This window comes from Chiloscyllium punctatum, chromosome 22 (genome assembly GCF_047496795.1).
Source record: "Chiloscyllium punctatum isolate Juve2018m chromosome 22, sChiPun1.3, whole genome shotgun sequence".
Lineage (NCBI taxonomy): Eukaryota > Metazoa > Chordata > Chondrichthyes > Orectolobiformes > Hemiscylliidae > Chiloscyllium > Chiloscyllium punctatum.
In genome coordinates this window covers 55,576,592-55,604,350 of record NC_092760.1, presented here as the reverse complement: position 1 = coordinate 55,604,350, position 27,759 = coordinate 55,576,592, and the positions used below count along the sequence as shown (strand labels likewise).

Genomic DNA, 27,759 nt, shown 5'->3' with positions numbered 1-27,759 from the left:
CAACACCTTTACCACCTTAATGGAGAAACACTCAACTCCCACTGTAGCCAACTGCTAAACGCCTGAGAGTAAAAGGTCTCAGAGTAAACAATGGTACAGGTGCCTCCTGCAACCCTTACCAACACAAATATTGACCCTTCAGTGGGTATGCTAGGCTGAGAGGAGATGGGAGCACAATCTGGTTAGGACCTCACGGAGACTCTTCTGCACTAGATACAGATGGACTTAGTCAAAAAGAATAAGATTCAGTCCAATATATTTTATTGCCTTAAAAAGATTTGTTGAGTGTAAGCACAACACAAGTAACCTTATCTATCAGGCAAGTTGTACATCCTGAATCACTGACATCATTTTTGAATTCCCTGATTAATTTCTAGAATGATCTATTCTTTTTCATCTTACCAAAATGTAAATTGGTCAAAAGTTAAGCAATTCTTGCTGATTTTAAGCTGAATGACCAGACTAATCGGGCTTTATAATAGCATTTGGATACTTACAAGGATTAAGAGTCAGTCACTTTTATTGCAGGATGCAGATGGACAGACAAAATTGAATTCTTACTCTAGTCACCTGACCTTCTTTCTCTGGAAATGGAGTGGAAAATAGTCAGGATAACTCAGAGAACGCATGCTGTTCAAAAAGAGACTGATATTTGTTTCTCCTAAAGAGAAAAGGATACTAGCGAACTACTTGGTATTCTGTTGTTGTGGTAAGGTGGCACAGATGAAAAAAAGAGCATGTCATATTCACAGGAATTCTTTTAAATGTATAAGCCTATCAAAGCTGTCAATTTTACTGAAACTGCAGTTTGAAAATGAACAGTTGTTACAAAGAGATTTAATATTGTTACCCACAGGTAATTCTCAATGTTTTTGAAACCAATATTGTTGAATAGATGAGATTTACACATATTTTGTATTGTGTTACACTTTTCCCATGTATTTTTGATTTCTAGTTAATATTGTATTAATTATTAAAATTATGTTGAAAATCACATACAAATTAGACCAAAATATGCAGTTGTGATACACCAATCCCCTAATAGAGCTGAACAATTAAACAGTTAAAGGAACAAGAAGCTTCCATGAACACATCCTTCATCATCGAGGGGAGAACCCAGTACTTTAGTGCAAATGACAAGGCAGAAGCATTTGCAACAATTTTCAGCCAGAAATGTTGAGTAGCTAATCCGTCCTACCAGCCGTAGAGATGAAAATTTGTGCTCCACAACTAATCATGCCTCTAGTCCACTGTTCACGTACAGATCCAATATAGCCATCTATGAACAAAGTAGAACATTGCTGGGTATGTACAGTCCACAGAAAATGATGTGGACAAAATGATTACAATAAATTGTCATCTCATCAGTCTCCTCTCAATCATGAGAAAACAATCCTTTACAGTGTGATCAGATAGCACTTACTCATAAATCGAGAGTTCATCAATATTCTTTCTGAACTTAACCAAGACTGTGCAGCTCCATACCTCATTGCAAGCTTATTAAAGGCATGGGGAAACAGCTGAAGCTCAAAAGTACGGTGGAAGTGACGACCCTTGACATCAAAACAAGATTTGACTGTATGTGACGTCAAGGAAGCATCAAAAAGTTGAGGTCAGTACTGATGGAGTTAAAGCCTACTGATTAGAATCATGATGGAAAGAGGAAGATAGTTGTGGCTGTTGGAACCCAGGACATCACTGGTACCTCTTGGAGTAACGGCCTGGGCCCAAACGTGTTCAGTTGCTTCAACAATTACCTTCCTTCCTTCATAATGTCAGAAATGGGCATGCTCACACTGATGCTTGCACAGTGTTCAATATCATTCATAATCTTTAGGTGTGAAGAAGAGTATGTTCATATGAGTTTGATTAGATCAGTTAACTGGGCAGCTAGTTTGTGATGCAGAGTGACACAACTGCATGGCTTCAATTCCCATAGGAAATGCTGAGGTCACAATCAAAGCCCCACCTTCTCAACCTATTTCAAGGACAGCAATTTCCCCTTCCACATGGTCAACAATGCCCTTCAGAATATTGCCTCCACTTCCTGCATCACTGCCTTTCAACCCCACCCCTCCAACTGCAACAAGGACAGAAACCTTTTGGTCCTCACTTTCCATCTCATCAATCTCCAGATATAGCGCATCATCATCCTCTGCCATTTCCACCACCTACAGTCAGACCCTACCACCAGAGGTATATTTCCCATCCCACCCCTCTCAGCATTCTGCAGCAACCATTCCCTCTGCGATTTCCTTGTTAGGTACACGGGCCTCACCAACCCTCCTTCTACTCCTGCCATTTTCTCTTGCCGCTGCAAGAGTTGTAAAACCTGTACCCACATGTCCCCCCTCACCTTCATCCAAAGCCCCAAAGGATCTTTCCACATCTGACAGGGATTTTCCTGCACCTCCGAACACCTTATCTAATGTGTCCGTTGCTATCAATGTGATCTCCTCAACATCGGGGAGACAGGACGCTAACTCGCGGAACGTTTCAGGGAACATCTCTGGGACACACACACCAAACAACCTCACAGCCCATTTGGCTGACCACTTCAACTCCCCCTCCCACTCCGCCAATGATATGCAAGTCCTGGACCTCCTCCACTGCCAAATCCTAGCCACTCGATGCCTGGAGTAAGAACATCTCATCTTCTGCCTTGGGACACTCCAACCACTCAGCTTTAATGTTGATTTCACCAGTTTTCTTGTCTCCCCACCCCTCCCCCCCCCACCTCATCCCAGATCCAACCTTCCAACTCGGCACCACCCTCTTGAACTGTCCTACTTGCCCATTTTCCTTCACACCTATCCACTCCACTTTCCCCTCTGACCTATCACCATCACCCTTCACCTGCATCTACCTATTGCATTCTCAGCTACATTCCTCCCAGTCCCACCCCCACCTCCCCACCTCCCCACCCCATGCGTTTATCTCTCAGCCCTCTTCCCCCCTCCCCCAACACTCCTGATGAAGGGTTTATGCCCAAAACGTCGATTCCCCTGCTCCTCGGATGCTGCCTGACCTACTGTGCTTCTTCAGCACCAAACTTTAAACACTAAAAGCAGTCAATTTCTCTCCACATTGTACACCAACGGGGTGTACTTTATCTGTTGTTACCAAGTGTGAAATACTGCATGCTAGTTCCATAGACAACCAACTGTGACTGACACAGATATGTAAATATTTTGTGGTCAGTCCCTACTTGCCTGTATTAAGACAGCTCTCAACTCTGACCTGTTAAATCTTCCCGAAACTCGAATGGGACTGCGGATAGGAATTCACATGATAGCTTTCCAAAATGAGAAATTTAATCTCACAGCATGCAATAGTTTCTCAGAATTAAATTACAAATGAAAGATTGAACTATGACTACGTCTGAAGTTGACTGCCTCATCAACAAAGCAAATGAGTGTGCCTTTTAAATAGGAATATGTACTATTTATTAAACTAGCAAAAGGCTCCAATTCAAAGCAAAACTGCAGTGACATAAATAATGTTGAACATGATAAATGGCTTGGAAGCTTTTAATTAGTTGTCCTTAATAACAGACACTTATACAGCCAAGTGTAATGTCTTTATTAAAATTGAGCCTATTAACAGGAGAATCCTGTGCTACATTATTAAAATAACGAGTCAGGAGACTGATTAGTCACTTCGCTTGTACAATATATCACCTAAATTAATCAGGAAAGCTTTTGATGATAGGGTAGAAATCTTAATTCATCTGTCTCTTTAGAAACTGAGATTCAATTCTTTTTTATTGGAGATTTCTTCTGCATAATACCTTTTACTAAATCATAATTCTGCTAATAAAAACAAGCTTATGATTTCATGGCATACAGTGCACAGAAGAAATCTCATGTCAGTCCTGGTAAGCATTCTCCTGAAATACATTGATTTCAATCAGAATTTAGATAGTATTTTCTATTTATTAATGTGCTACTTTTGAATTCTTTGGAGGGAACAATAAATCTGAGTACAGGCTAATGGAATATGTGACTGTGCCTGGCCAAACTACAGCAGTACTGTGAGAGACAATTGTTAAATTAAGTGACAACATTTGTTCCTTATCTCATAGCATATTGGACATTCTGCCTCTCTTCTTGAGAACGTTAAAATCATAATGATTTTGAACTAAATTACTTTGGAAATTTATTTTTTTACATGGTGACTGACAACAGGGTATTTTACCTGGCATGGCAATGCTTATGTTACCACTCGTAACATAAGCAACTAGGACGTAGATAACATGTTACTGAAGAATATACATGTTTATTACAGCTTGCTGTTATATGCACATTTTCCAATCCCAGGCACATTAATTGCAGCACTTATATTAAGCTATTATGTTATATAAGGCAATATGCTCAACAGGATCCCTCGTTAAGATGAAATCTGAGATATTTATATTGTCAGGTCATGGGATAGTATCTTGAGTATGGCTCTGAAAGATAGACTGGCATACTAACCTGAGACATAATACAACTTATTCTCTAAAGATAATAACTTATCCAAAACAGATATACATTGGTGCACGTAGATAACTATACAAACAAGCAAAATCAAGTTTACAGGATTAACATTTCAAAGTTCATTATACACTTTGGAAGTTTGATAACTCATCGTATACTCATCTGGAATGGTACATTAATCTATGGTGCTCTTGGTTGACAACTTGATTGTCTTGCTGCCAGTTGCTGCCATTCAACATCACTGCACACTCATCAAGATCAGAATGTTCTTTCTCACTCTCTTCGAGGTGATTGATGTGTGGTACATTGGTTGGCTTCAGCTTCTGGTCCTTTACACCATTGCACTTGATCAATAACAACTGTGTATGATCTGGGCTGCTTGCATATTTAAAATGACTTTGCTTTCCAAGTATTTGAGTTTCTAACTAATATTCTCTGCCATTGCTTAGTGCTTGGTGGTTATCAACCTTCTCACTTATTGTGTTTCACCATCATTCTCTTCTGTCTTTGAAGTTGAATGTCCTATCCCCCAGGATGACAGCTGGTTGCTGGGCAAGATTGTTCACAATTGCCTTTCAAACACAGATTGCACTGTGGATAGTAATTCCTTCTCCATATACATTGCAAGAAAATGCATCAATCCTAATGTGAAAATTTTGCTTTTTTGTTCAAGGCAATGATCATTGATTTGATAGTACAAACCATCTATTCTGCTAGACCCTTTGAGCATGAATAGAGGTATGACAATGTGATTGGTGCTCCCCTCCTTAGTACAATGCTGAAGTAGTTTGCCAGTTATCAGACATTGTCAATTCCAAGATATTGAATGAACAGAAATGAGCATCCATCGTGTTAGCACTGATTACATTCGTTGTGTCATAGGAAATAGGAAATTTAGTAAAGTAATCTATTACATGGATGTAATCTTATCTGTCACTGTAAAAAGATCAGTTGCTGATCTTTTTGTCCAAGGAGTGGGTGGCAGCATGGTGACTCAGTGGTTAGCACTGCTGCCTCACAGCACTAGGGACTTGAGTTCAATTCACCCTCGGGCAACTATCTGTGTGGAGTTTGCACATTCTCACTGTGTCTGCATGGGTTCCCTCCAGGTCTCCAGTTTCCTCCCACAGCCCAAACATGTGCAAGTTATGTGGATTGGCCATGCTAAATTGCTCATAGTGTGCAGGATGGTTGGATTAGACACGGGAAATGAAGGGTTATAGGGGTGGGTTTGGGTTGGGGTACACTGTAGAGATTCTTGTTCAGCAGAATTTCAAATACAGCACGGTTGAGACAGTTATTTTTTGTTTTTCTCTCATTTTGATATTGCTCATAATATAGGGATAGGTTGGGGGTTGGGATGCTGTTTGGAGGGTGGAAGTGGACTTGACAGGGCAAATGGCCTGTATCCACACTCTAGGGATTCTTATCTATGAAGAATGTAATATTGTGTGAAGATAGAGGCTTCCTCCATTGCTGGTGGTGATATGTTTCACATGCTTCAGTTTTTACCAGTCATTGAACATCCTGACCAGTACAGTGACTCATGTGCTTGCTCTCTCAGGCATTTGACAGCCATGTTTCCATGATGTTACACAAATATGATACCTTAACAAGATGTTTTTGATATTGGGACTTGTTTGGCCTTGAAAATGACTGGTCATGATAGACTATGCTCTGTATGACAAAACTGATAACAGCTTCTCAGGTACACTTTTGGAATATTGTGTGTAATTCTGGTGTCCCTCTGATTGGAAGGTTGTTGTGAAACTTGAAAGGGTTCAGCAAAGCTTTACAAGCATGTTGCCAGGGTTGGAGGGTTTGAGCTATAGGGAGAGGCTGAATAGACTGGGGCTGTTTTCCCTGGAGTGGCAGAGGCCGTGGGGTGACCTTTTAGAAGTTTATAAAATCATGAGGAGCATGGAAAAAGTAAATAGACAAGGTTTTTTTCCCTGGGATGGGGGAGTTCAGAACTAGAGGGCATGGGTTTAGGGTGAGATGGGAAAATGTTTAAAAGGACTTAAGGGGCAGCTTTTTCAAGCAGAAGGTTGTGTGTGTATGGAATGAGCTACCAGAGGAAGTAGTGGAAGCTGGTATAATTACAATATTTAAAGGGCATATGAATAGAAGGGGTTTAGAGGGACTACATTAGTTTAGGATATCTGGTCAGCATGGACAAGTTGGATTAAAAGGTCTGTATCTGTGCTGTATATCTCTATGACTCTACTTCTTTGATAGGCCATCCCTGGGTTATGATTTGTTTTCCATTATTGTAATTGCTCATTTTGCCATGTGCCAATTGCAACTTTGGCTTTGTTTTCAAATTTGTCATTGACAGCATCCAAGTGAAGCGGAATATCTCAGTCTTTGTGTGATTTGCATAAGCTGCTCAATATGACAAACTTAATCATCCTCGTAACTGGCTTATATTTCACTTCAAAAAGCATATCCTTACACATTGACAAGCAAATGCTGCAGAAGTAGCAGTGCACCATTTGTGGTTTGCTGCAGATCATTTCTAGTAACTCATGATCTGTTCTGAAGGTGATTTTGTTTGCCAGATAAGTATGTATGAAACCACATAATGTGAAATATCAGTTAATTACTCGTGCTGTACATTAGAAAAGGTGAGTTGTGCAGATAATAGGGTTTTCCAATCAAAAGCAATAGTGTGTCAGAGATGTATGGCGTGGATCAGACTCTTTGGTCCAACTTGTCCATGCCAACCAGATATTCTAACCTAACCATTTGCACTTGGCCCATATCCCTCTAAGCTCTTCCTATTCATATACCCATCCAGAATAGAACTTTTGCCTTGCAAAAACATGCACACAGGCCTTCTTGCAATGCATCCACTTCCAAAATCATATTTTCCTGGATTAGTGCATTGCAGTAAGCAAGATTTTGCTGTCAGAAGCTCCTTGAGAAAATTAACAATGTATTCCTGGTTGTCTTGCTTCACATAGGCAAATTCCTTTTTGAATAAATGGCTTAGTTGAGAATACATGGCAAGAGGAAGTTACAAAAATCCAACGTAACAGCGCAGATACCCTTTATTCTGTAGGATCAGTATTTCTTTAACTCCTTGATCATACATGGATCAGAACAAACCCCATGCTTGGAGTAAAGAAAGAAAGGAAATCTGGTTGTTGTGGGCCTGTTACTTTGTGCTGTTAAATGTTGATTCTTGTCATCCAGTTGCTGCCATCACTGGGTGAAGGTTGTGGTCATACCCCATCTTGGTTGTGCTCGTGATTGTGATATCATCAGCTTCACAAACACAGCAAGGGCCGTTCTGAATGATCCTATCCATTTGCTGTTGAAATAAACTTTGGATAACTGAAAGCCCAAATGGTAACTGTAAAAAATGGTAATTACTGAAAACACTAAATCCCAATGGCATCCCAAATGTTGCAGGCTGCTGGGAATGAGACAGACCAGTATCCATGCTTCACACTTAACTTGGAAAAGAATCTTGCTCTTGAAAATTTAACATTTAATTCTTCTAGCATTGGTATGGTGTATGGACACCTTTTAAGTCAAAAATTAAGGTGCCTTGGATTGAGATATAGTCTTACAGTGCCATCTTTCATGAAGACAAATGTGATGGGTGTTGCTCTTTCTGTATGGCAGTTGACCTTCCAAACTGTACTATTTTGTTTTATCTCATTCAGCTCTATTTTAGGCTTCTCCTGGCTGTGTATATTGCATTTCCTTGGAGGATCAAATAAATGGGCTTGTATTATTCTTAAGATGCAATACTGTATCACCATTAACATTTCTGATCGATGTGGCAAGCTTTGTCAGCCACTGCATTTGCCTTCTCTTTGATTGACTCTCATCCTCAATTTGTTTACATTTGCGCACCTTACCGTATCCCTGTAACCTTGTATTTCCCATGGTTAATCCACCTAGCCTGCACATCCCTGGACACTACAATCAATTTAGCATGGCCAATCTACTTAATCTGCACATCTTTGCACTGTGGGAGGAAGCAGGAGCATAGAACATTCCCTATGATGCACCACACCAAAACTGCACTGACACATGATGCCTTTCTAAACTAAAAGCCTTTTGCCTCTTCATGGCCCCTACCCCTCTAATCCCTGCCTATTCATGAGTCTGTCAAGATGCCTCTTAATTGTTGCTATTGTATCGACCTCCATTATCTCCACCAGCTCCTCTGGCAGCGCATTTCAGGCTCTTGCCACCAGCTGTGTAAAAACACTTGCCTCTCACATCTCCTTTAAATTTACCCCTTTCACCTTAAACCTATGTCCCCTAGTTATTGATAATTCTACCCTTGGAAAAAGACTTCAATTATCCATTCCTCTTATAATTTTGTAAACTTCTTTCAGGTCACACCTCATCCTTCAATATTCAGATGAAAACAAACCAAGCTTGTCCAATCTCTCCTCATGGCTGATGGCCTCCAAATCAGGCAACATCCTGGCCAGCCATTTTTGTACTCTCCCCAAAGCCTCCACATCCTTTTGGTAGTGTGGCAATATTCTAAATGTTGCCTAACTAAAGTTGACATGACATGTTCAATATCCACAATGTCCCTCTCCTTCTTGAATACTGATGCAAAGTATTCATTAAGGATCTCACCCATTTACTCTGGTTGCATACATAAATTCCCTCCTTTATCCTTGAGTGGACCTGGCCTTTCCCTAGCTACCCTCTTGTGTAGAAATCTTGTTTTCAAAAGACATTTCATGGCCCCTTTCAGCCCTTCTAATTCCTTGTTTGAGTTCTTTTCTGCTATCTTTATTTTCTTCAAGGGCTCGGTTTCCTAAACCTTACACATGCCACCTTTTTATTCCTGACTGAGCTCTCGATTTCTCTTATGATCTAAGGTCCCCAAATCTTGCCTTTCTTATCTTTCATTTGCACAGGAATGTGCTGGTCCTGAACTCTAATTGACTGACCTATAAATGATTCCCAAATGCCAGATATGGATTTGTTTTTGAACAGTCACCCCCAAACTACATTCCTCTGTTTCTGCCTAATATTGTTGGAGTTAGCCTTACCTCAGTTCAGTACTTCCACCCTAGGATAACTCATATCCTTATCCATAAGTAACTTAAATTTTACAGAATTACGGTCACTGTTCCCAAAATGCTCCTCCATTGAAACATTAAATACCTGACTGGTCTCATTCCCCAATGCCAGGTCTAGTAAGGCAGCCATGCTGAATAAAAATATTCACTCACTCTGGTACTATCCTCCTGAATATTTTTATGCTTGCTAAGCATTTCTTTATCATTTTTTTAACCATGTAACAATTAGAACTTTGCATAGTTCACAATGTGTTCTCTAACCTGGAGTACACTTGGAGATTTGGTTCAGAAAGGATTAATACCGAAGAGAGCATTAAGCTTCATTCTATATGATGTCACAATGACTTGGAAGGTGAGAAAAGCTCTGGTTCTTAAAGGAAACATCTAGATCTATCCATAATCTTAATATAGCAATATTTATCAAACCAAAGTACTTGTACTTAGTGCACTTTATTGCATGTGTCAGACAATAGTCTCTTTTCTTTAGATTACAATGTGTTTTATCCTCCATCACAGAGCACAAAACAAACTCTACAGATTCTAACCTCAGAAAGAGATAGTGGCAGTAGCCACTGGTAAATGATAACTAACAGTCTGCCAAGTTCATACAAAATGATTTCAGTGGTGGGCATTGTTTCATTTTACAGCATAACCGAAGTTTGATATCAGTTTAACTGAGCTTCTCTAACTATAGTCTTAGAAATTAACTTTAATGCTTGATTTACAGTATAATTAATGTTTCTTGCTACTGTGAGCAGTTTGAAAGTGTCTACCTCTAGATCTTTTGCTCCTCAAACCTTTGTAGACTGTTATTCAAGAGATACATGACCTCTCTATATTTCTTACCGAAATGGGCCACTCCACAATTTACTACATTTTAATTAATTTGTCAATGACATATTCTGTGATTCAGGACTCAAGTATGAAGGACTAGCAATAATACTGATGAGGCCAGAGAGAACATCTAAACTACGATTGGCTCTATCCTTTCCAACAAATTCTCAATTAAATTCTCTTAGGAACACAACTCTGGAAGGATAATCATTTGTGACTACTGGCAAGAGTAGTTCCTTTTACTGGAAATAATGCACATTACAAAGTAATCATTGATAATCAAGAAGTGCTCACAAATGTGATTTCCAAGAACAAGCACAGAGCTGATTCGTGCTGTCCATTGCACCAGACAAATTGCCTCCAGTCTGGTGTTTACAATCCATTATGTCTTATTGATTAAAACTGATTAATAGGGAAGACCCTTTATTTTGCCAGGTCATTAGGTAGTCTAATACATGTGACATGAATGCCCTCCAATTGCATTATTTCCCCAAAGGATCTGTAACTACACTGAAACAAGTTGAAAACATGTAAATTACAGAACATAACTAGGCACTTCCAGTTTTTCCAAAATTCCTTAGGCTTTTGAAAATGAAGAAATGTAACATTGCTATTCAACGAAGGAGGATGAGAGAAAACAGAAGTCCACACGCCAATGAGCCTGATGTCAGTCGTCAGGTAAATACTGGAATTCATTTTTAAGGAAATCTTAACAACCCATTTAGAAAATCATAATATGATCAAAAGGAATCAATATAGTTTTAGGAAAGGTGAAATCACATTTGACAAATTTATTAATTATTTTTGATCAGGTAACTACTAAGGTGGGTGTGGTGCTGCAAAAGCACAGCAGGTCAGGCAGCTTCTGAGGAGCAGGAGAATCGATGTTTCGGGCAAAAGTCCTTCATGAGGAATGAAGGGCTCTCATCACTCTCGACTCTAATCTCCAGCATCTGCTGTCCTCATTTTCGCCTAATTAGCAATGTGCTCCAGTTAAAGAATTCAACTCAATGATATCTGTGTTATTTTAGAATAATAGCTACAACTAGATTTGAACTAATGCTGGAGATTGTCCTCTGCTTTCAAAACCAACAGTAACTTGTTCCTTTGTACCTACCTCTAACCTCTCTAACCTTACAAATTCCTGGTCTCCACAAAAAAAATGCAGTTATTTCCGAAAGCCATGCCCATTGTTTTTGCAATGCCTATTTGAAAGCCTCTAATCCAATTTTTATGTCTTCCATAGCACTTCTCAGTCAGATACAAATGTGGTATTTACACTCTGGAAGTGTAGATGTATTAGCCAAACCAGTATTAATGTGAGCATAAGGATTGCTTTCCATAGATATTAGGGCCATTTTTTTGTATTTAAGCATCTCGCTCAATTTGTGCATGATGTAAATGTAATTTTTGCAATATTGATAGAATTGGTGATCTTTCTGTTTCTGCATATTATTTCATTTGTGTACAAATTAGTCACTTAGCTGCACTATCTTTCCGTCTCTTAAAGAGATATAAGAATACAATGGTCACAACATATATTCTCAAGCAAGTGACTTATCAGCTTTAGAATGAATTATTAGGCTTGGTTTACACAAATTCATTCTGGATCCATTAGCTCCTAGCCACGTAGGGCAAACTGTTAAACCAAATTTAGCTAATCACATTTGTATTATTAAATACAAACATGTAATAGATATTATCATTCACTATTTGATCTCAATGCTCCTCTCCACATAGTACATGCATGTATACTTTTCTTTCATTTTGCATTTATTTGTAACCTAACAAGATAGAAAGTAGAGTATATATGTGTTTTTTGATTCTTTTCTGTACTTCAGTTTCTTAGTCATTGCTAATCTGCTGACTTGCTATAGAACATAAGAGTAAGTGCCTCACTTCAGTACCTATTTGAACAGGGGAGAGGTCATCTATGTAGCTTGACTAATTAGAATGACTACTTCAGCTCAGCAGAAGAAAGAACCCCTTACAATAAAAAAGTAACTGCAAATAGGCAGTGGTAAAAAAATAGTGTAGCAATAACTATTACTAGACTAATAATCCAGAAGCGCAGGCTAATTCTCTGGAGTCAAAGGATCAATCTTAGCAGGGTAGCTAGTGCAATTTAAATTTAAACAAATAAATCTAGAACATAGAGTTAGTTTCAGTAATGGTGACATGCACCACCATCTTTTATCATAAAAACCCATTTCATCCACTCATGTCCTTTCAGATGAAAATCTGCTATCCTTGCCTCGTCTGGCCTCCATGTGACTTCAGACCAACATCGATGTGGTTGATTTTTAGCTGCCTTCAGAAACGGCCTGGCATGTTACTCAGTTCAAGAATAATTTAGGGTAGGTAACATGCACTGGCCTTGACAGTGAAACTAATGTCCCACAAAAATAAAGCACATTTCATTCAATTTTACAGGCTGTATATATATTCTGTAGTGAGATACCTGGTTCAAAATCAATGCAAAAGAAATGCACATGAAAAACTAAAATTTCTTCCTTAAAAATGATGAATCATAGCTCAAAAATATTACATTAGATGTAGGAGCATTCTCAGAGCACAACAAATGAAGACATTCCAAACAGTCCAGATGTCTTATTTTATTGTGTGCCTTTGTAAGTGTCAAGGTACATTGATAGAATTTCCTTCAATCTCATGTCTACATTCCAGCATCATGAACATCTCAGTGTGAGGTCAAGACGAGTTGAAAATGAGGTTGCTGCAATCAATACTGAACATTTCTAACAGCTATCAGAAAGCCAGACTGCACTTAGCTATACTTTTTGAAAGCAATTGCACACTGCAACTGATATGATATCTGGGAGGCCAGATATCTATGTAGATCTGTCATAAGAAACAGTTTCTTCAATTCTTTTGTTCCATTTCTGAAAATAAAAGTCAAATTAACCCCTCCCTACAATATCAATAAATGAGCTATGATTTATGAGAAAACCATTTTAGTTGTAGGGTTCAGGAAACATGTACGACTGAACCTGTGGGCTCTATATTGTCTGGTGATAGCTCTATCTTTTATATTTAATAAGAGCCATAACTGGATTCTGTCACAGGTTCAATAGAATCTTAAAGAGTTGCAGGCGATCTAACTGTGACCACCACCTTCTTGCATGCAGTACCTCTGCCTATTAAAGGAAACATATGAACATATGAATAAATGAACCTATTAATTAGGAGCAGGATTAAGCCTTTTGACCTCTTTAACTTGCTCCACTGTTAAATAAAATGATGGTTATCTGTTTGTAGTAATATTTGCCTGTCTCTAATTCTACCTGAAAAGCATTCAATTATCTTACTTGCACCTGGGGAAGAGAGCTGGAAACAATTCCTCCTCATCACCGTCTTACATTAAATTGTGTCCTAGTTTCTCCGACAAGGTGAAACATCCTTTCACGTATCCACTTTGTCAAGTCCACTCCTGCCACATCCAATCATAAATGGTGGTGGACAATTATAAAACTCACTGGAGGAGGGTGCCCTATAAATGTCCCCAGCTTCAGTGGTGGAAGAAACCCACATATTAGTACAAAAGTAAGGCTGAAGAATTGGCAACAATCTTCAGCCAGCAGTGCCAAGCGGATAATCAATTTTGTTTCTCCTAGTGGTCCCCAGCATCACCAATCTTCAGCCAATTTGCTTTACTGTACGTGATATCAAGAAACAGTTGGAGGCACTGGATACTGCAAAGGCTATGATTCCGACAACATTCTGGCAATAGTACTGAAGACTTGTGTTCCAGAACTTGCCACACCCCTGGTCAAGCTGTTCCAGTATATAGTTACAACATCAGTAACTACCCACTAATGTTGAAAATTGCCCAGGCATATCATGTACACAGAAGCAGGACAAATCCAACCCAACCACTTACTGCCCAATAGCCTGTTCTCAATCATCAGTAAAATGGTGGAGTGTCATCCACAGTATTATCAAGCAGCACCTGCTCAGCAATAACCTGCTCAGTGACAACCAATTTGGGTTCTGCCAGGATCGTTCAATTCCTGACCTCATTCCAGCTTTAGTCCAAACATAGACACAAGAGCTGAATTACAAAGGAGATGTGAGAAACAGCCCTTGCCATAAATGGGACATTCAACTGACTATGCCCTAGCAAAACTGAAGTCAATGGGAATCAGGGATCAAACTCTCCAATGATTGGAGTCAAACCTGATACATAGGAAGTTGGTAGTGGATGTCGAACATGAGTCATCTCAGGTCCAGGACATCTCAGCAGGAGTTCCTCAGGTTAGTGTCCAAGGCCCAACCATCTACAACTGCTTCAATGACCTTTTCTCCACTATAAGGTCAGAAGTGGGGAAGTTTGCCAATGATTACAATGTTCAGCACCATTCATGACTTGTCAGATACTGAAGCAGTTCATATTCAAATGCAACAAGACCTGGACAATACACAGGCTTTACCCAAAAAGTGGCAAATAACATCAATGCCACACAAACATCAGGCAATGACAATATCCTATAAGAGATAAATCTAACCACGTCCCCTCAATATTCAATGGCTATTGCTGAATCCCCCACTATCAACATCCCAGGGATTACCATTGACCAGAAACTCAACTGGACTCACCATATAAATACAATGGCTACAAGAGCAGACCAGAGGTGTGAAATAATCCCGACTCCCCAAAGCCTGTCCACCATCTACAAGGCAGAAGTCAGGAGTGTGATAGAATACTCCCCACATATCTGGATGCATGCATCACCAACAACGCTCAAGAAGCTTGACACCATCGGGAAAAGCAGCCCACTTTATTGGCACCATATATCCACAAGCATCCACTCCCACCACCATTGGCGGTCAGCAGCAGAAAAGTATACTACCTATAAGCCGCACTGCAAAAAATAGCCAAAGATCCTCAGAAAGCACCTTCTAAATCCACAACCATTGCCATCTAGAAGGACAAGGGAAACAGACATATGGCTACACCACCACATCTACAAGTTTCCCTCTTAGCCACACAACATCTTGATTTGGAAATATATCACTATTCCTTCAGTGGCACTGGGTCATAATCCTGAGACTCCTTCCCTAATAGCACGGTAAGTCTTTCTACAGCACATGGACTGCAACAATTCAAGGCAGCAACTCCACCTTCTCAAGGGTGACTAGGAACAGGCCATAAATGGTGACAGCCAGTGATGCCCACATCCCACAAGAGAATAAAAATAAACTCTCATGATTTTGGAAGTTTCTCAGATCTCCGCTTAGCATTCTTCCCTTTTTAGAGGACAGTCCCAAGTTGCAATCATTTTGGTAAATAGCTTCTCTCCAATGTATTCACATCCTTAATCTCATGTGTGGACCAGACGTTTACACAATACTCCAGCTGGATCTAACAGTTGTCTTGTATAAGTTCAGCCTACCCTCCTGGCATATGTACTGTATGCCCCTATTAATAAAGCCCAGGATACTACATATTTTATTAACTGATTTCTCCACTTGTCGTCTCACCTTAGGTAGTGTGCTCTCTATTTTATGTTGTCTGTCCACATTCTTCTAAATTGAATTTCATCTGTCCACTGTCCTTTAGGAGTTCTACACTCAGTTTGCAATGCTTCCAAGTTCCACCTCATCTGCAAGTTTTGAAATTGCGCCCTGCACACCAAGATCAAATCATTACTATACCTCAGGAAAGCCAAGTGTTCCAATACAAATCCTGAGTAACCCTATTATAAATCCTTCTTCAGCCTGAAAACTATCCATGAACCATTATTCTGTGTTCTGTTACTCAGCCAGCTTTGTATCCATGTTACTACAGCCATGAGTTCTCACTTCCCTCACATATTTGTTGCGTGGTAATGCACTGAAGTGTCTTTTGAAACTCCATGTCCATCACATCAACCTTAATCAACCATTTTTGTTATCTCTTCAAACAATTCCAGCAAGTTAATCCAAAAAGATTTCCTCTTTAGAAATCCAAGCTGGTTCTTGTTAAATAACATTACTTTTCTTGTGTGACTACTAATTCTATTTGGAACACTTTTTTGGAGAATTCTAACATGCATTTCCAACAAAGTTAAACTGAGTACTAATTGCTGGACTTATCCTTAAAACCTTTTTCAAACAAGAACACAATATATGCATCTCCTAGTCGAGGAAAGACTGAAAGATTGTGACCCGTACCCCTATAATACCCACTGGCACTTCCTTCAATATTCTTGGTTGCATCTCACCTGGTCCTAGTGCCTTGTAAAATTTAAGTATCAATAGCCCAACTAACATTTCATCTTGATCAATGTCAAATCTTTCTAGTGACAGAGCTTCCTCCTCTGTCACCATGGCCTGGGTAGCTTCTACCTCCTTGGTAAAGTCAAATGCAAAGTATTCATTTAATGTCTCTTGCTTCCATGCGTAAGTTGGATTTTATGGTCTCTGCTCGGCCCCCCACTTCCTTTTGCCATTTATGTGCTTATAGAAGACTGTGGGATTCTCTTTACATTGGACACACGTGTTTTCTCAGAAGCTGTTTTTGCTTCACTATTATACTTTTTTCACCTCCCCTCTGAAACTCTGTATTCCTCTTGGTTCTCAGTTGTATTTTTTACCTAACATCTGTTATGACACACCTTTTCTTCTTTATATTAACATCTATATCTGTTTTCATCCAGGAATTTAGTTGGCTTCCCTTTCTCTTGTGGAAATATAGCCAAATAATCTCCTCCTTGAAGGCAGCCCTTTGTCCAACTACAGTTTTTCCCCACCAATCTTTTGTTCCATTCTATCTGGTCCAGCTCGGTTCGTGACCCATTAAAGTCAGCCCTTCTCCAGTTAATCATCCTTATCCTGGATTGCCTATTAACCTTTCTTATTGTTGTCCTAAATTTTACAATCATTGCTATGTCATTTTCACAGCATGTTTTCCTGCCTATTTTCATGCATCACCAATGTGCCACCATCGCTTTGATCCCCTCATCTAAGTAGTTGATATGAAGTGTAATATATTAAAGGCCCTGCTGAGACACCTATAGGACCCCACTCATCTCATCCTGCCTATCTGAAACAGGCATATTTAAGTCAACTCCATTTTTCACCAGCCAGCCAATCTTCTACCTATGGTAGTGTCTGTTTTTGACAATGACTATTTCTGTGGAATCTTTTCAAGTGCTAAGTGCTCTTTTTAACTGGCTCCCTCTTATCTGGACCACATGCTGCTCCTTCAAAGAATCCTAATTAATTTATTCTTTTCATAAAACCATGCTGACTCTTCTTCATTAGATTGAGGTTTGCCAAGTGTTCAGTTCTAGTGTCCTCAATGATCGATCCCCATAATAGACATCAAGCTGACTCACCAATAATTTCCTCTTTTCTACCTTGCTCCCTTGTTTGCTAGAGTGATTATATTTGCTCTTTTCCAGTCTAATGGAATCTTTTCAGAATCTAATGAATTTTGGAAAATTAGCACCAACGCATTTACTACTTCAGTAGTCACCTCTTTTAAGACTCTAGAATGAAGCCCATCAGGACCTGAAGACTTATGTACCCACAACTTTGGCCAGTACTGCTTCCCTTGTTATTATAGTTTCAACAGGTTTATCACTTCTTTTACCCTCTAGATACATAGATATCACTGGAATATTTTGTATCTTCTATAGAGTAGACAGAAGCAAATTATTTACTTAATATTCTTTCGTACCTACTATTAATTTGCCATTAATATGTTCTACAGGACCAAAATCTTCCCTATTGAAATACCTACAGTTACTCTTGCTGTCTCTTTGTGCATTTCTAGTTAACTTATTCTCATGCTCTCAATAATTAGATCTCACTAACCTTTTAGTCATTCTCAGCTGTTCTTTGTATTCTGATCAGACATCTGACTTGCCACTCTTCATGGTACAATTAAGTGCTTTGGTTTGTCCTTGCATTTCATGCTTTCCTTAACGTCTCTAGTTAACCACAGGTGGTGAATCCTCCCCTCGGAATTTCTCTTTATAGTACAAAAGTATTTATTCTGAGCATCTGAAAAATGCCTTCAAATTTCTGACACTGCTTCTCTACTATTCCATCTATCAGCATATTAGTCCAATTCATTTTGGCTATCTCAGCTTTCATATAGATGCCATTTATTAATTTTAAAATATCAGGCTTAAACCCATTGTTTTTCCTTCCAAGCTGCATGTAAAATCCATATTATAATCAATGTTACCCACAGCTGCCTTTACACAACTCGTTGAATCATGATCTTAATATCAGCTTCAATTCTCTTTGGAAATTTGAAAATTCCATGAGTTTATGTGGACCCAACCTACCCGGAGGTCACCAAAGTTTCTAGAGAATTGAGCTAACTGCATAACTCAGACTCCCTTCTAGTTTGAGTGCTGCTGAGAGACCAATGGCAGGAATATAAGTAGCAAGGTATAAACAATGACTGCAGATGTTGAAAACCAAATACTGGATTAGTGGTGCTGGAAGAGCACAGCAGTTCAGGCAGCATCCAACAAGCAGCGAAATCGACGTTTCGGGCAAAAGCCCTTTGCCCGAAACGTCGATTTCGCTGCTTGTTGGATGCTGCCTGAACTGCTGTGCTCTTCCAGCACCATTAATCCGGAATGTAAGTAGCACCAATGGAGATGCCAATACAGCAAGAGCAACACAGTGACAATGTCCATGTCCATGAAGTGGCTACAATGAATTGCCCTCATCTTGAAGAGAAATTATTATAATAGTTTGCTACTTAGCAAAAGCACCTACATGATGGGCTGAAATCTTCTGAAACCATGGAAACAGTGTAAGGGGCAGGGACAGAGCAAAACTTCAAAATATTGTGCGAACTAACTACTCAACAGTCCTGCCTCAGACCTATCATGCGAGAGATGGTGACAATACAATACAGGTTACCTACCAGGCCTTGGTGCATATCCAATTAGGCCCATTAATGGGTTGACAGGAGACATTATTGGCAGGGAGCATTTAACAAGAGTTGGTTGCCCAATGGTAAACAATAATTCCTTTCACTCATCCTTACCCAAACTCAGATATAGCAGCACTTGACAAATTAGAGAACATAGGCACCATCAAAAAAATTGGAAAATAATTACATAGCGGAGGCTAATTTCTCCATTAGGTGCCCTAATTGCCTAGTCACCACTGTCGAAAAGTGTGGCACTAAAAAAGCACAGCATTTCAGGCAGCATCCAAGGAGCAGGACAGTCAACATTTTGGGCATAAACCCTTCATCAAGAATGACCAGCACCACACTTTGCAACTTCGATCTCCAGTATCTGCAGTCCTCACTTTCCCCTAGTCACCACTGTTGTGGAGGCAGTCATAACTATTGGAAGCCAGCCTCCATGAAAGGCACATGGAGGCAGAACCACATCATAGAGCCAACCCAACATTAGTCATTTTCCACAGTTTCTCCTGGCCTCCAAAGTCACCTTAACAGAGCTGGGAAAATTCAGCAAATAGTTTTTTCACATGTCCAATGAAAACAATTGCAGAGATCCTTCCTTACCTTGGCAATGATGTGACACAAGTGAGCACCTTCCTGTGTCAAGCTAATGAGGCTACTGACAGCTATCTCAATATTATATATGCTGGTTGCTGAATCTAATTGCATCACCAGATCCTGTAAAACAAGAGATATATACAAATAAATATCACTTGTATAAGTAATGATGTAATATCAACATGCAGCTTTGAGCTGTGTATAAATTCCAAAGAAGACAACATTTGTTCTGTTTAATTGCTGTGTTGACACCTAGAAAAGACCACATTAAGCAAAGTGATGTTTATTTCCCGTAAGGAAACAAATACTTGGTAACATTACTGATGCTTTAGAAGTTGACTGCTTTCATGACCATATTTTCACAATGTTGTTTCATAACAATATAATAAACAAGATCAAAATTCAATTCATTAAAAGAAACAGGCAAGTGCTTTATTAAATTCTGGATCAATCTCATTAACAGCAGTAAAGAGAGAATAAATGAGGATGAGAGAGAACACTGTCAGATTTTCTTTTTCTAAAACCAAATACCATAAATTGACCTTAAAATCTGTGATAAAAAGGTTTACATGTATATAACAATCGTGTTTTTTTTTTGTTTTTGGTGTGTGTGTGTGTGTGCAGATGTGAGACACAGTGAGAGACACAAAGTGCACAAATCTTTATTCAATTTCCACCACCAGGAAGATAGGAAAACACCCGAGTGACCAGTGACAAGCAGTGCCCTTCACAAAAGGCAATGCTGTGTGAAACAATTGTGTTTATAATGATCAGGACACCATGAGAAGAACCTGAAATGAATTGAACTCAAATAATTTCCTATTATAATCATTAGAAGAGAACTGCTTTAAAAGAATGGCAAGACACTTTACTTCAATAGGGAAATAAACATAATGATGTAGTTTGTTAATCAATACATTACATTTTACCAATGTTATTGGGGAGGGCTTAAAGTAAATTTGCAGAGCGTGAAAACTAGGAGAAAATATCAAAGAAGAATTCAAAGTGCACAAAATACTAAGAGAAACAGTTAGCACTACAGTAGAGAATAGCAAATTAATAGGTGGAGTCAAATTAAGAAAATTAAGTCAAGTTATATTCCATAAAAATGGAAAGGAAGGGCAATTAAATGACAGAGCTAATTGCATGAAAAAATGGATAGAGATAAGACAATTTATAACAAATGTAATTATAACAGGATTGGGTAGAAATTCAGAACTAGGCTGAATAAAGAAGGTTCAGAAGCGAGGTGTAAAAGCAAATAAAGGGAAAGAGTGATCATGGAAAGAAACTGGCAGCTAACATAACATTCCCTTTTATGCCTTCTATCAGCACTTAAATAGTAAAAAGATGTAAAAAGAGAAGGCTCTGGTTAAGGACCAAAAAGGGGATTTACAAATGGAAACAAATGGGCTGTGGGTGAGTCATTAAATGAATACTTTGCATGTAACTTTACAAAGGAAGCAGCTGTACATAGTGGCAAAGAAGGAAATTTAGTCACGAGATGGGTTCTAAATTGACATGGAAGTTGTATCAAATGACTTTCTATACTAAGACAGTTCAGTACTAAAGTTGACAAACACTGGAACAGATAAGATTTACCCAAGGAAACCGAAGGAAGAGTAGAATTGAAATTGCGGAGGTGCTGTCTATTATTTCTCAGTCCTCTTTGGCTTCATGGCAGTGCTAGGGAACCAAAGAATTGCAAATATTATGCCTTCTTGAAGAAAAGTTGCAAAAGTAAACATTTGCAGACCAGTTAGTTCAACTTCTGTGGTGGGGACATTTCCAGTTACCACAATTCTGGATAGAATGAATAGTCAACATGGACAAATGCTAATTAAGGAGAACCAGAATGGATTTGTTCAATGAAATGGGTGACAAGCATAATGCTGTTGGTGTAGTATCATGGACTTCTAACAGATGTTTGATGTGGTACCACACAACAGACTTGTGAACAAGGTTAAATAAGTTGAACAAAAGGGACAGCAGTATCTTGAATGCAAAATTGTTTGACTGATAATAAACAGTTTAATTGTTGATGGATTTTTTTGGGCCTGGAGGGAGATTTGTAGTGAAGTTATCCCGGAGTCAGAGTTGGAACCCTTGCTTTTTAGACCATAACATGTAGGAATAAATGTAGACCATTCAGCCCTCAAATCTGCTGTGCCATTCAATGAGATCATGACTGACCTGATAATGCTCAACACTTTCCTGTCTTATCCCAGAACCCTTTATTCCCTCACTAATTAAACATGTCAATCTTAGGCCATGAATATGCTTAAATCAACCAGACTTGACAGCCCTCCAATGTGAAGAACTCTATAGATTCATTACCCTGTGAAAGAAGAAATTCCTCGTCATCTGTCTTAAATGGATAACCCCTTACTTTGAGCTTAAGTTCTCTGGTTCTAGACTCTCCTACAAAGGGAAATAATCTCTCTTAGCCTGTCAAGACCTCAAACAATTTTAGGTGCTTCAATAAAGTCTGCTTCATTCTTCAAAATCCCAATGAGCTCAATTTATTCAGCTTTTTACAAGAAGATCCCTCCACACCTGGATCAATCTAGTAAACCTACTTTGCACTACCTCAAATGCCAGTGCATCTTTTCTTTCTTTGATGCAAGAGACAAAACTGTTCACACTATCCCAGGTGAGGTCTGATTAGTACCTTGTACAGTTTTAACAAGTCTCCAATTTTTATGCTTCAATCCCTTTGAAATAAAGGCCAACAGGTTATTTTGGTTCCCTAGCACTGGTTCAGATGGATGCTGGCAGTTTTTGATTTGTGCACAAGGATTCTGAAATCCCGCAGTGCTGCATCTTTCCAGTATCTGTCTACTTAAATAATATTCAGTTCTTTTATTCTTCCTGCCAAAGTGCATAAACTCACATTTTCCCACATTAGATTCCATCTATCAAGTGTTTTCCCACCATGTTCTGTCGTACATTAACCATCTGGACCTGAGTGTACAAGAGGTAATCAAAGCTTGTGGTTGATACAAAACTAGGGAGCATTATAAACAGTGTGGAGAACAATGTAGAACTTCAAATGGAAAGTGACAAGTTGGTAGAGTAGGCTGGTAGGGTTGCTGATGAAGTCCAATATGGATAAGTGAGGGGTGATATTTTGGTAGATTCACCATGGAAACACAATAATAAAAGATGGTAGAAAAGGTAGACAAAGCTGTTCATAAAGCATACATTGTCTTTAACTTTATTAATGGGGGCATAGAGTAGAAGTGTGAGGAGGTTATGCTGAGCATGTAAAAGTCACAGTTAGACCTCATCTAGAATATTGTAGTTCTGGGTGACACACTTCGAAGAGAATGTGAATGCATTGGAGAAGAGGTTTACAAGAATGGTTCCCATGGATCAGAAATCTCTGTTATGAAGAAAGATGGGAAGCATTAGAACTGGGTCCTTTCGAGAGGAGAGGCTAAAAGGGAGATTTTATCGAAGTTTTCAAAATTATGAGAGACAGAGAAAAAGGTGAGAAAGTGTTCCCACTTATAAAAGAACCTGGAACTAGATAGCACACATTTAAAGTAATCTACAAAGAAACAAATGTGGTCTGAGAAAATAAAATTGATGCAGCAAGTAATTTAGGATCTGGAACGCGTGGCCTGGAAATGAGTGCAGGCTCAATCAGGCCTTCGATATTACTTGACTGGAAACAAATGTATAAGAGTACAGGGAAAAGGCAGGAGAATCGTACTAAATCATAAAGTATGTGAGGAGATGTGGTGCAGACATGATGGGTCAGAAGGACTCATTCTCACTGCAGCAATTCTATGATTCTGTCAACTAGAGTGTAATCGGCTTACCACAAAGATGATGTTGCTTCAGCTTGTACAATACTATCTCAGTTCTTTCTATCAATTCAAACCTGCCAAATGATTTAAAAATTCTAATGTTCTTTATTCCAATATGCATATCAGAATAATTTTAGAATCTCACCAGCAATAAAGAAGAAGGTGGGAGTCTAGCACTACACTGGCAGCCAATGCAGTTTGGGGCCAATATGGTTACAAGAAAGTTGTTGAAAAATGCCTTGTCAGTTCTCAAATGCATAAGAGTGAAGAGACTACTAAAGGTTGGGAGATTGAAGAAGTTTCTAAGATCTTGGAATGGAGAATCAACATGAAGGAATAGATAGCAAAGGAATTTCACAGACATGCCCTAACATTTAATGGTGATATCACAATTATGATTAGCAAAATGGTCAATGCTTCTCTTTGGAAGATGTTTGTCAGCTTCACTTGTGAGGCTGACATGTACCTCTCCATAAGGTGCCATGAGGTATTACAGGAAGACAAATGAGTATGTTTATTTATTATACAGCTCACAAATTACATTACACTAAAAATATCACATGAAAACTTGGATGTGGTGCTGAGCCATCTATCTGATTATCCTATGAAACATTTGCCTTTATCCACAACCTAGCTGCATTATATGAAGAATTAATGCACTCTGACTGGCTGCTAAAAGATTGTAAATCAAAGCGGCAGAACGTGTGCTTGTCACGCTGAAGTTAAAACATTGATATATTTGGATTATGCCTGATAAATTGATTACTCAAATGTCAGAAACAAAAAGGTTTTATCTATTGAATTTGGTCTGTCAGTTGACTAAAACCTTCTGGCCTCAGCTCAGGTATCAATTATGTATTACAAAGAACAAAAACCTGAAAGCATGCAGATTAAATCTGTAAAAGGCAATATGCCAGGTAAGTAAGAGAAATAGTGAGAACATTTGTTTAATATTTTGTGCAAATTTTTTCCTATAGATAAGGAGGAAAAAATTGTTAATGGGTAAAACATAATTCTAAGCACATCACACATTTACTGAATGATTCCCACATGAACAAATTACCAATAAACTTTTAGTCTTTTTAAAGCTTTTGCTTTAACACAAACCACAACCAGTGCCGCTTAAACACATAAACACATAGGGGGGTGGCATGGTGGCTAGCACTGCTGCCTCACAGCACTGTGGTCCCAGGTTCGATACCAGCCTTTGGCGGCTATCTGTGTGGAGTTTTGCACATTCTTCCCGTGTCTGCGTGGGTTTCTTCCCACAGTCCAAAGATGTGCAGGTCAGGTGAATTGGCCATGCTAAATTGCCCATAAGTTAGGTGTGTTAGTCAGAGGGAAATGGGTCTGGGTGGGTTATTCTTCGGAGGGTTGGTGTGGACTTGTTGGGCTGAAGGGCCTGTTTCCACACTGCAGGGAATCTAATAATGTTGAAGCAGGAGTAGATAGTTTGTCCCTTCAAGCCAATGCCACCATTCAATATGATCTTGGTTGATCTGTTTATGTCCATATCTTCACTTTGTTGTTTGTACTCCTTAATCTTTGACTTTTCTTTCAGATTAAAAATCCAACACTCTCAGCCTTGAATAAATTCAATGACCCAGCCTGCAATACCTTTTGGGGAAGAAAATTCCACACTCTAACAGCCCTTTGAGACTGAAAAAAATTCTCTTCTGTTTTATTCTTAAGCTCCGTCTCCCAATTTTAATCTCCTCCACAAATACAAACATCCTCTGGATATCCACCCTATCCAGTCCCCCTTAAGATTTCATGTTTCAAATAAGATCTTCTTTCATTGCTCTGAACTGCAATGGGTAGGTAACTAACCTGTTCAGACATTTCTTAATAAGACAAGCCCTTCATCCCATGAATGAGTTGTGTGAACCTTCTCTGAACAGATTTTAAAACAAATACTTTTCTTTCAAATAAGGAAACAAAAAGCATACACAGTTTCAGTGATGATCTCACCAGTGCCCTGTCCAGCTCATGACATGGAGGTGCTGATGTTGGACTGGGGTGGATAAAATTAAAAATTACACAGCACCAGGTTATAGTCCAACAGGTTTATTTGGAAGTACAACTTCTGGAATATTTTCTCTCAGAAAGACTTCCTACTTTTATATTTTATTTCCCTTGGGGGGCAAAAATGACAACATTCCATTTGCTTCCTAATGACTTTCTGTATACAACCATGACACCCAGATGCCTCTGTATGACTGAGTGTGGAAATATCTCTCTATTTAAATTGTACACTGCTTTTCTATTTTCCAGCTAAAATTGACAATTTTAACCTTAGCCATGTCATACTCCATCTGCCAATTTTTTTGCCCACTAACTTAATGAATTAATAGGCAACTGTGACCTCAAATAAACAAAGGTAAATTTCACCTTAGTCAGTCACTGAAACAAAGATACATAGTGATGTGGTTTTTAGGGTTAAACACTACCGCAAGTGTGATATGACTTGAGTGCTTCTCTGTATGTTAGCTCATGCAACAAGTACCACTAAGATCAAGATTTTTGTTCAGATAGAGGTCTTCACATTTGTTAACTATTTACTTTATTATAATCTTAGACTTATGCATAACCAGGGTTCTGAGCTTGCTGATATTACTATACATTATATACACAGAAGTAATTGACTGGATACACTGAACTGTATGACAATATACTAGCGCAGTGACTGAAGACAGAATGTCATATGTCATGATGTCATGTACCTGTCTTAAAGGCATACTGCCTGTCTGGCCTGACATCTGTGCAACAACACAAGCATCTTAGACAACTATTAACAATACTACATAGCCAGACTATACTGTTGTTTTCTCACACAAGGTGCATCAGGAGTTATTTCCAGCAATAGCTTTCACCTTGAAGATTCATGGGTACAGATTACTAGGAAGGGACAATTCGATGAACATTCTCTCTACTGAGTTATGACAGCTTTTCTGACAACATAACTTATTAGAGTTGTTTTTCAACCAACTAATTAATAACAACCTGCTTCATAGTTTGGTTACTTCTGGGCAAACATTAGTTTCTTTTGTGTTGCTGATATGTATATCATATTCTGGTTTTAAATCATTTTAACTAGTGCACACAGTACCAGCAAATTTGCCTCTCTCTTTTTCTGGCAAACAAAAAATTCTGACTTTTTTTTATTGAGAGCAATTTGCTTCTTCTTCTCTGCATTACTTTTTCTATCTCTGTTTTCTCTTTTTCTTTGCATTTGTGTGTTGCCTGCTTTCATCCTTCTATTCCTCTGCTTATAGCTCCTCTCTGTGGCTGCCAGTCATGTCAAAGAGTCATAGAGATGTACAGCATGGAATCAGACCCATCCATCCAACCCGTCCATGCCGAACCCATGTCTTCTTTCTTAACTTCCTCTTCTGTATTCAGGTCAAGGGTCTCCAGGCTTATATATCATTTCTTATAATTCAAGAAAACTACAATTCCTCCTTTTACAATTAAGGTAAACTTTTAAAATCCTTTTCAATCTTTTTTTAATAAGCAGTTGCAGATTCCAGATAATTTAATGATTTTTTTAAAATTCCTAAATGTATTAATTCCAGTACAAAAAGGATCACAAAGTCTTGAAGCCATTGGTAAACTAGATAAGAAAATATAATATAGTTACAAATGAGAATCCTCAGAACTATATATATATTGAATTAAAGCACTGGTTCTCAATTTCTCTGTGAGCAGATTTATTATAAAATCAACAAGTAGTTTCTACATAATTTCAGCCATATACTACAGTTTACATTCTGTTAAAAAGAACTGCATTTATCAAAAGGGAATTACTTTTAATAGATTAAAACATCCAAGCGGTTAACACTAGGAAATGAAAGCCAAAACCATTTCCAGAGAGCATCTGAAAAGGCAGCAACATTACATGTCACACTTCACCTTCCCCTCACTTGCTGTCATTGAATAGCACATTTCATTTGAACTAACAGAAGGGAATCAGCTTTTTTTGACAAGCTGAGTAATCTGATCCACAAAAAATGTTTAATGGATTCTTATCTATATCTGTAGGGGCAAAATAAATAATTTTCCTTCTACTCTAA

General features: G+C 38.7%; 1 protein-coding gene across 1 annotated transcript in view; it reads right to left on the bottom strand.

Annotated features, from left to right (window-relative positions):
* LOC140493662 (protein inscuteable homolog) overlaps positions 1 to 27,759 on the bottom strand; it is a 422,044-nt gene that overhangs the window by 152,829 nt on the left and 241,456 nt on the right. Inside the window, exon 6 of the mRNA XM_072592362.1 lies at positions 19,878 to 19,991. Within this exon, the coding sequence (XP_072448463.1) occupies positions 19,878 to 19,991 (114 nt within the window). The remainder of the gene's footprint in view (positions 1 to 19,877; positions 19,992 to 27,759) is intronic.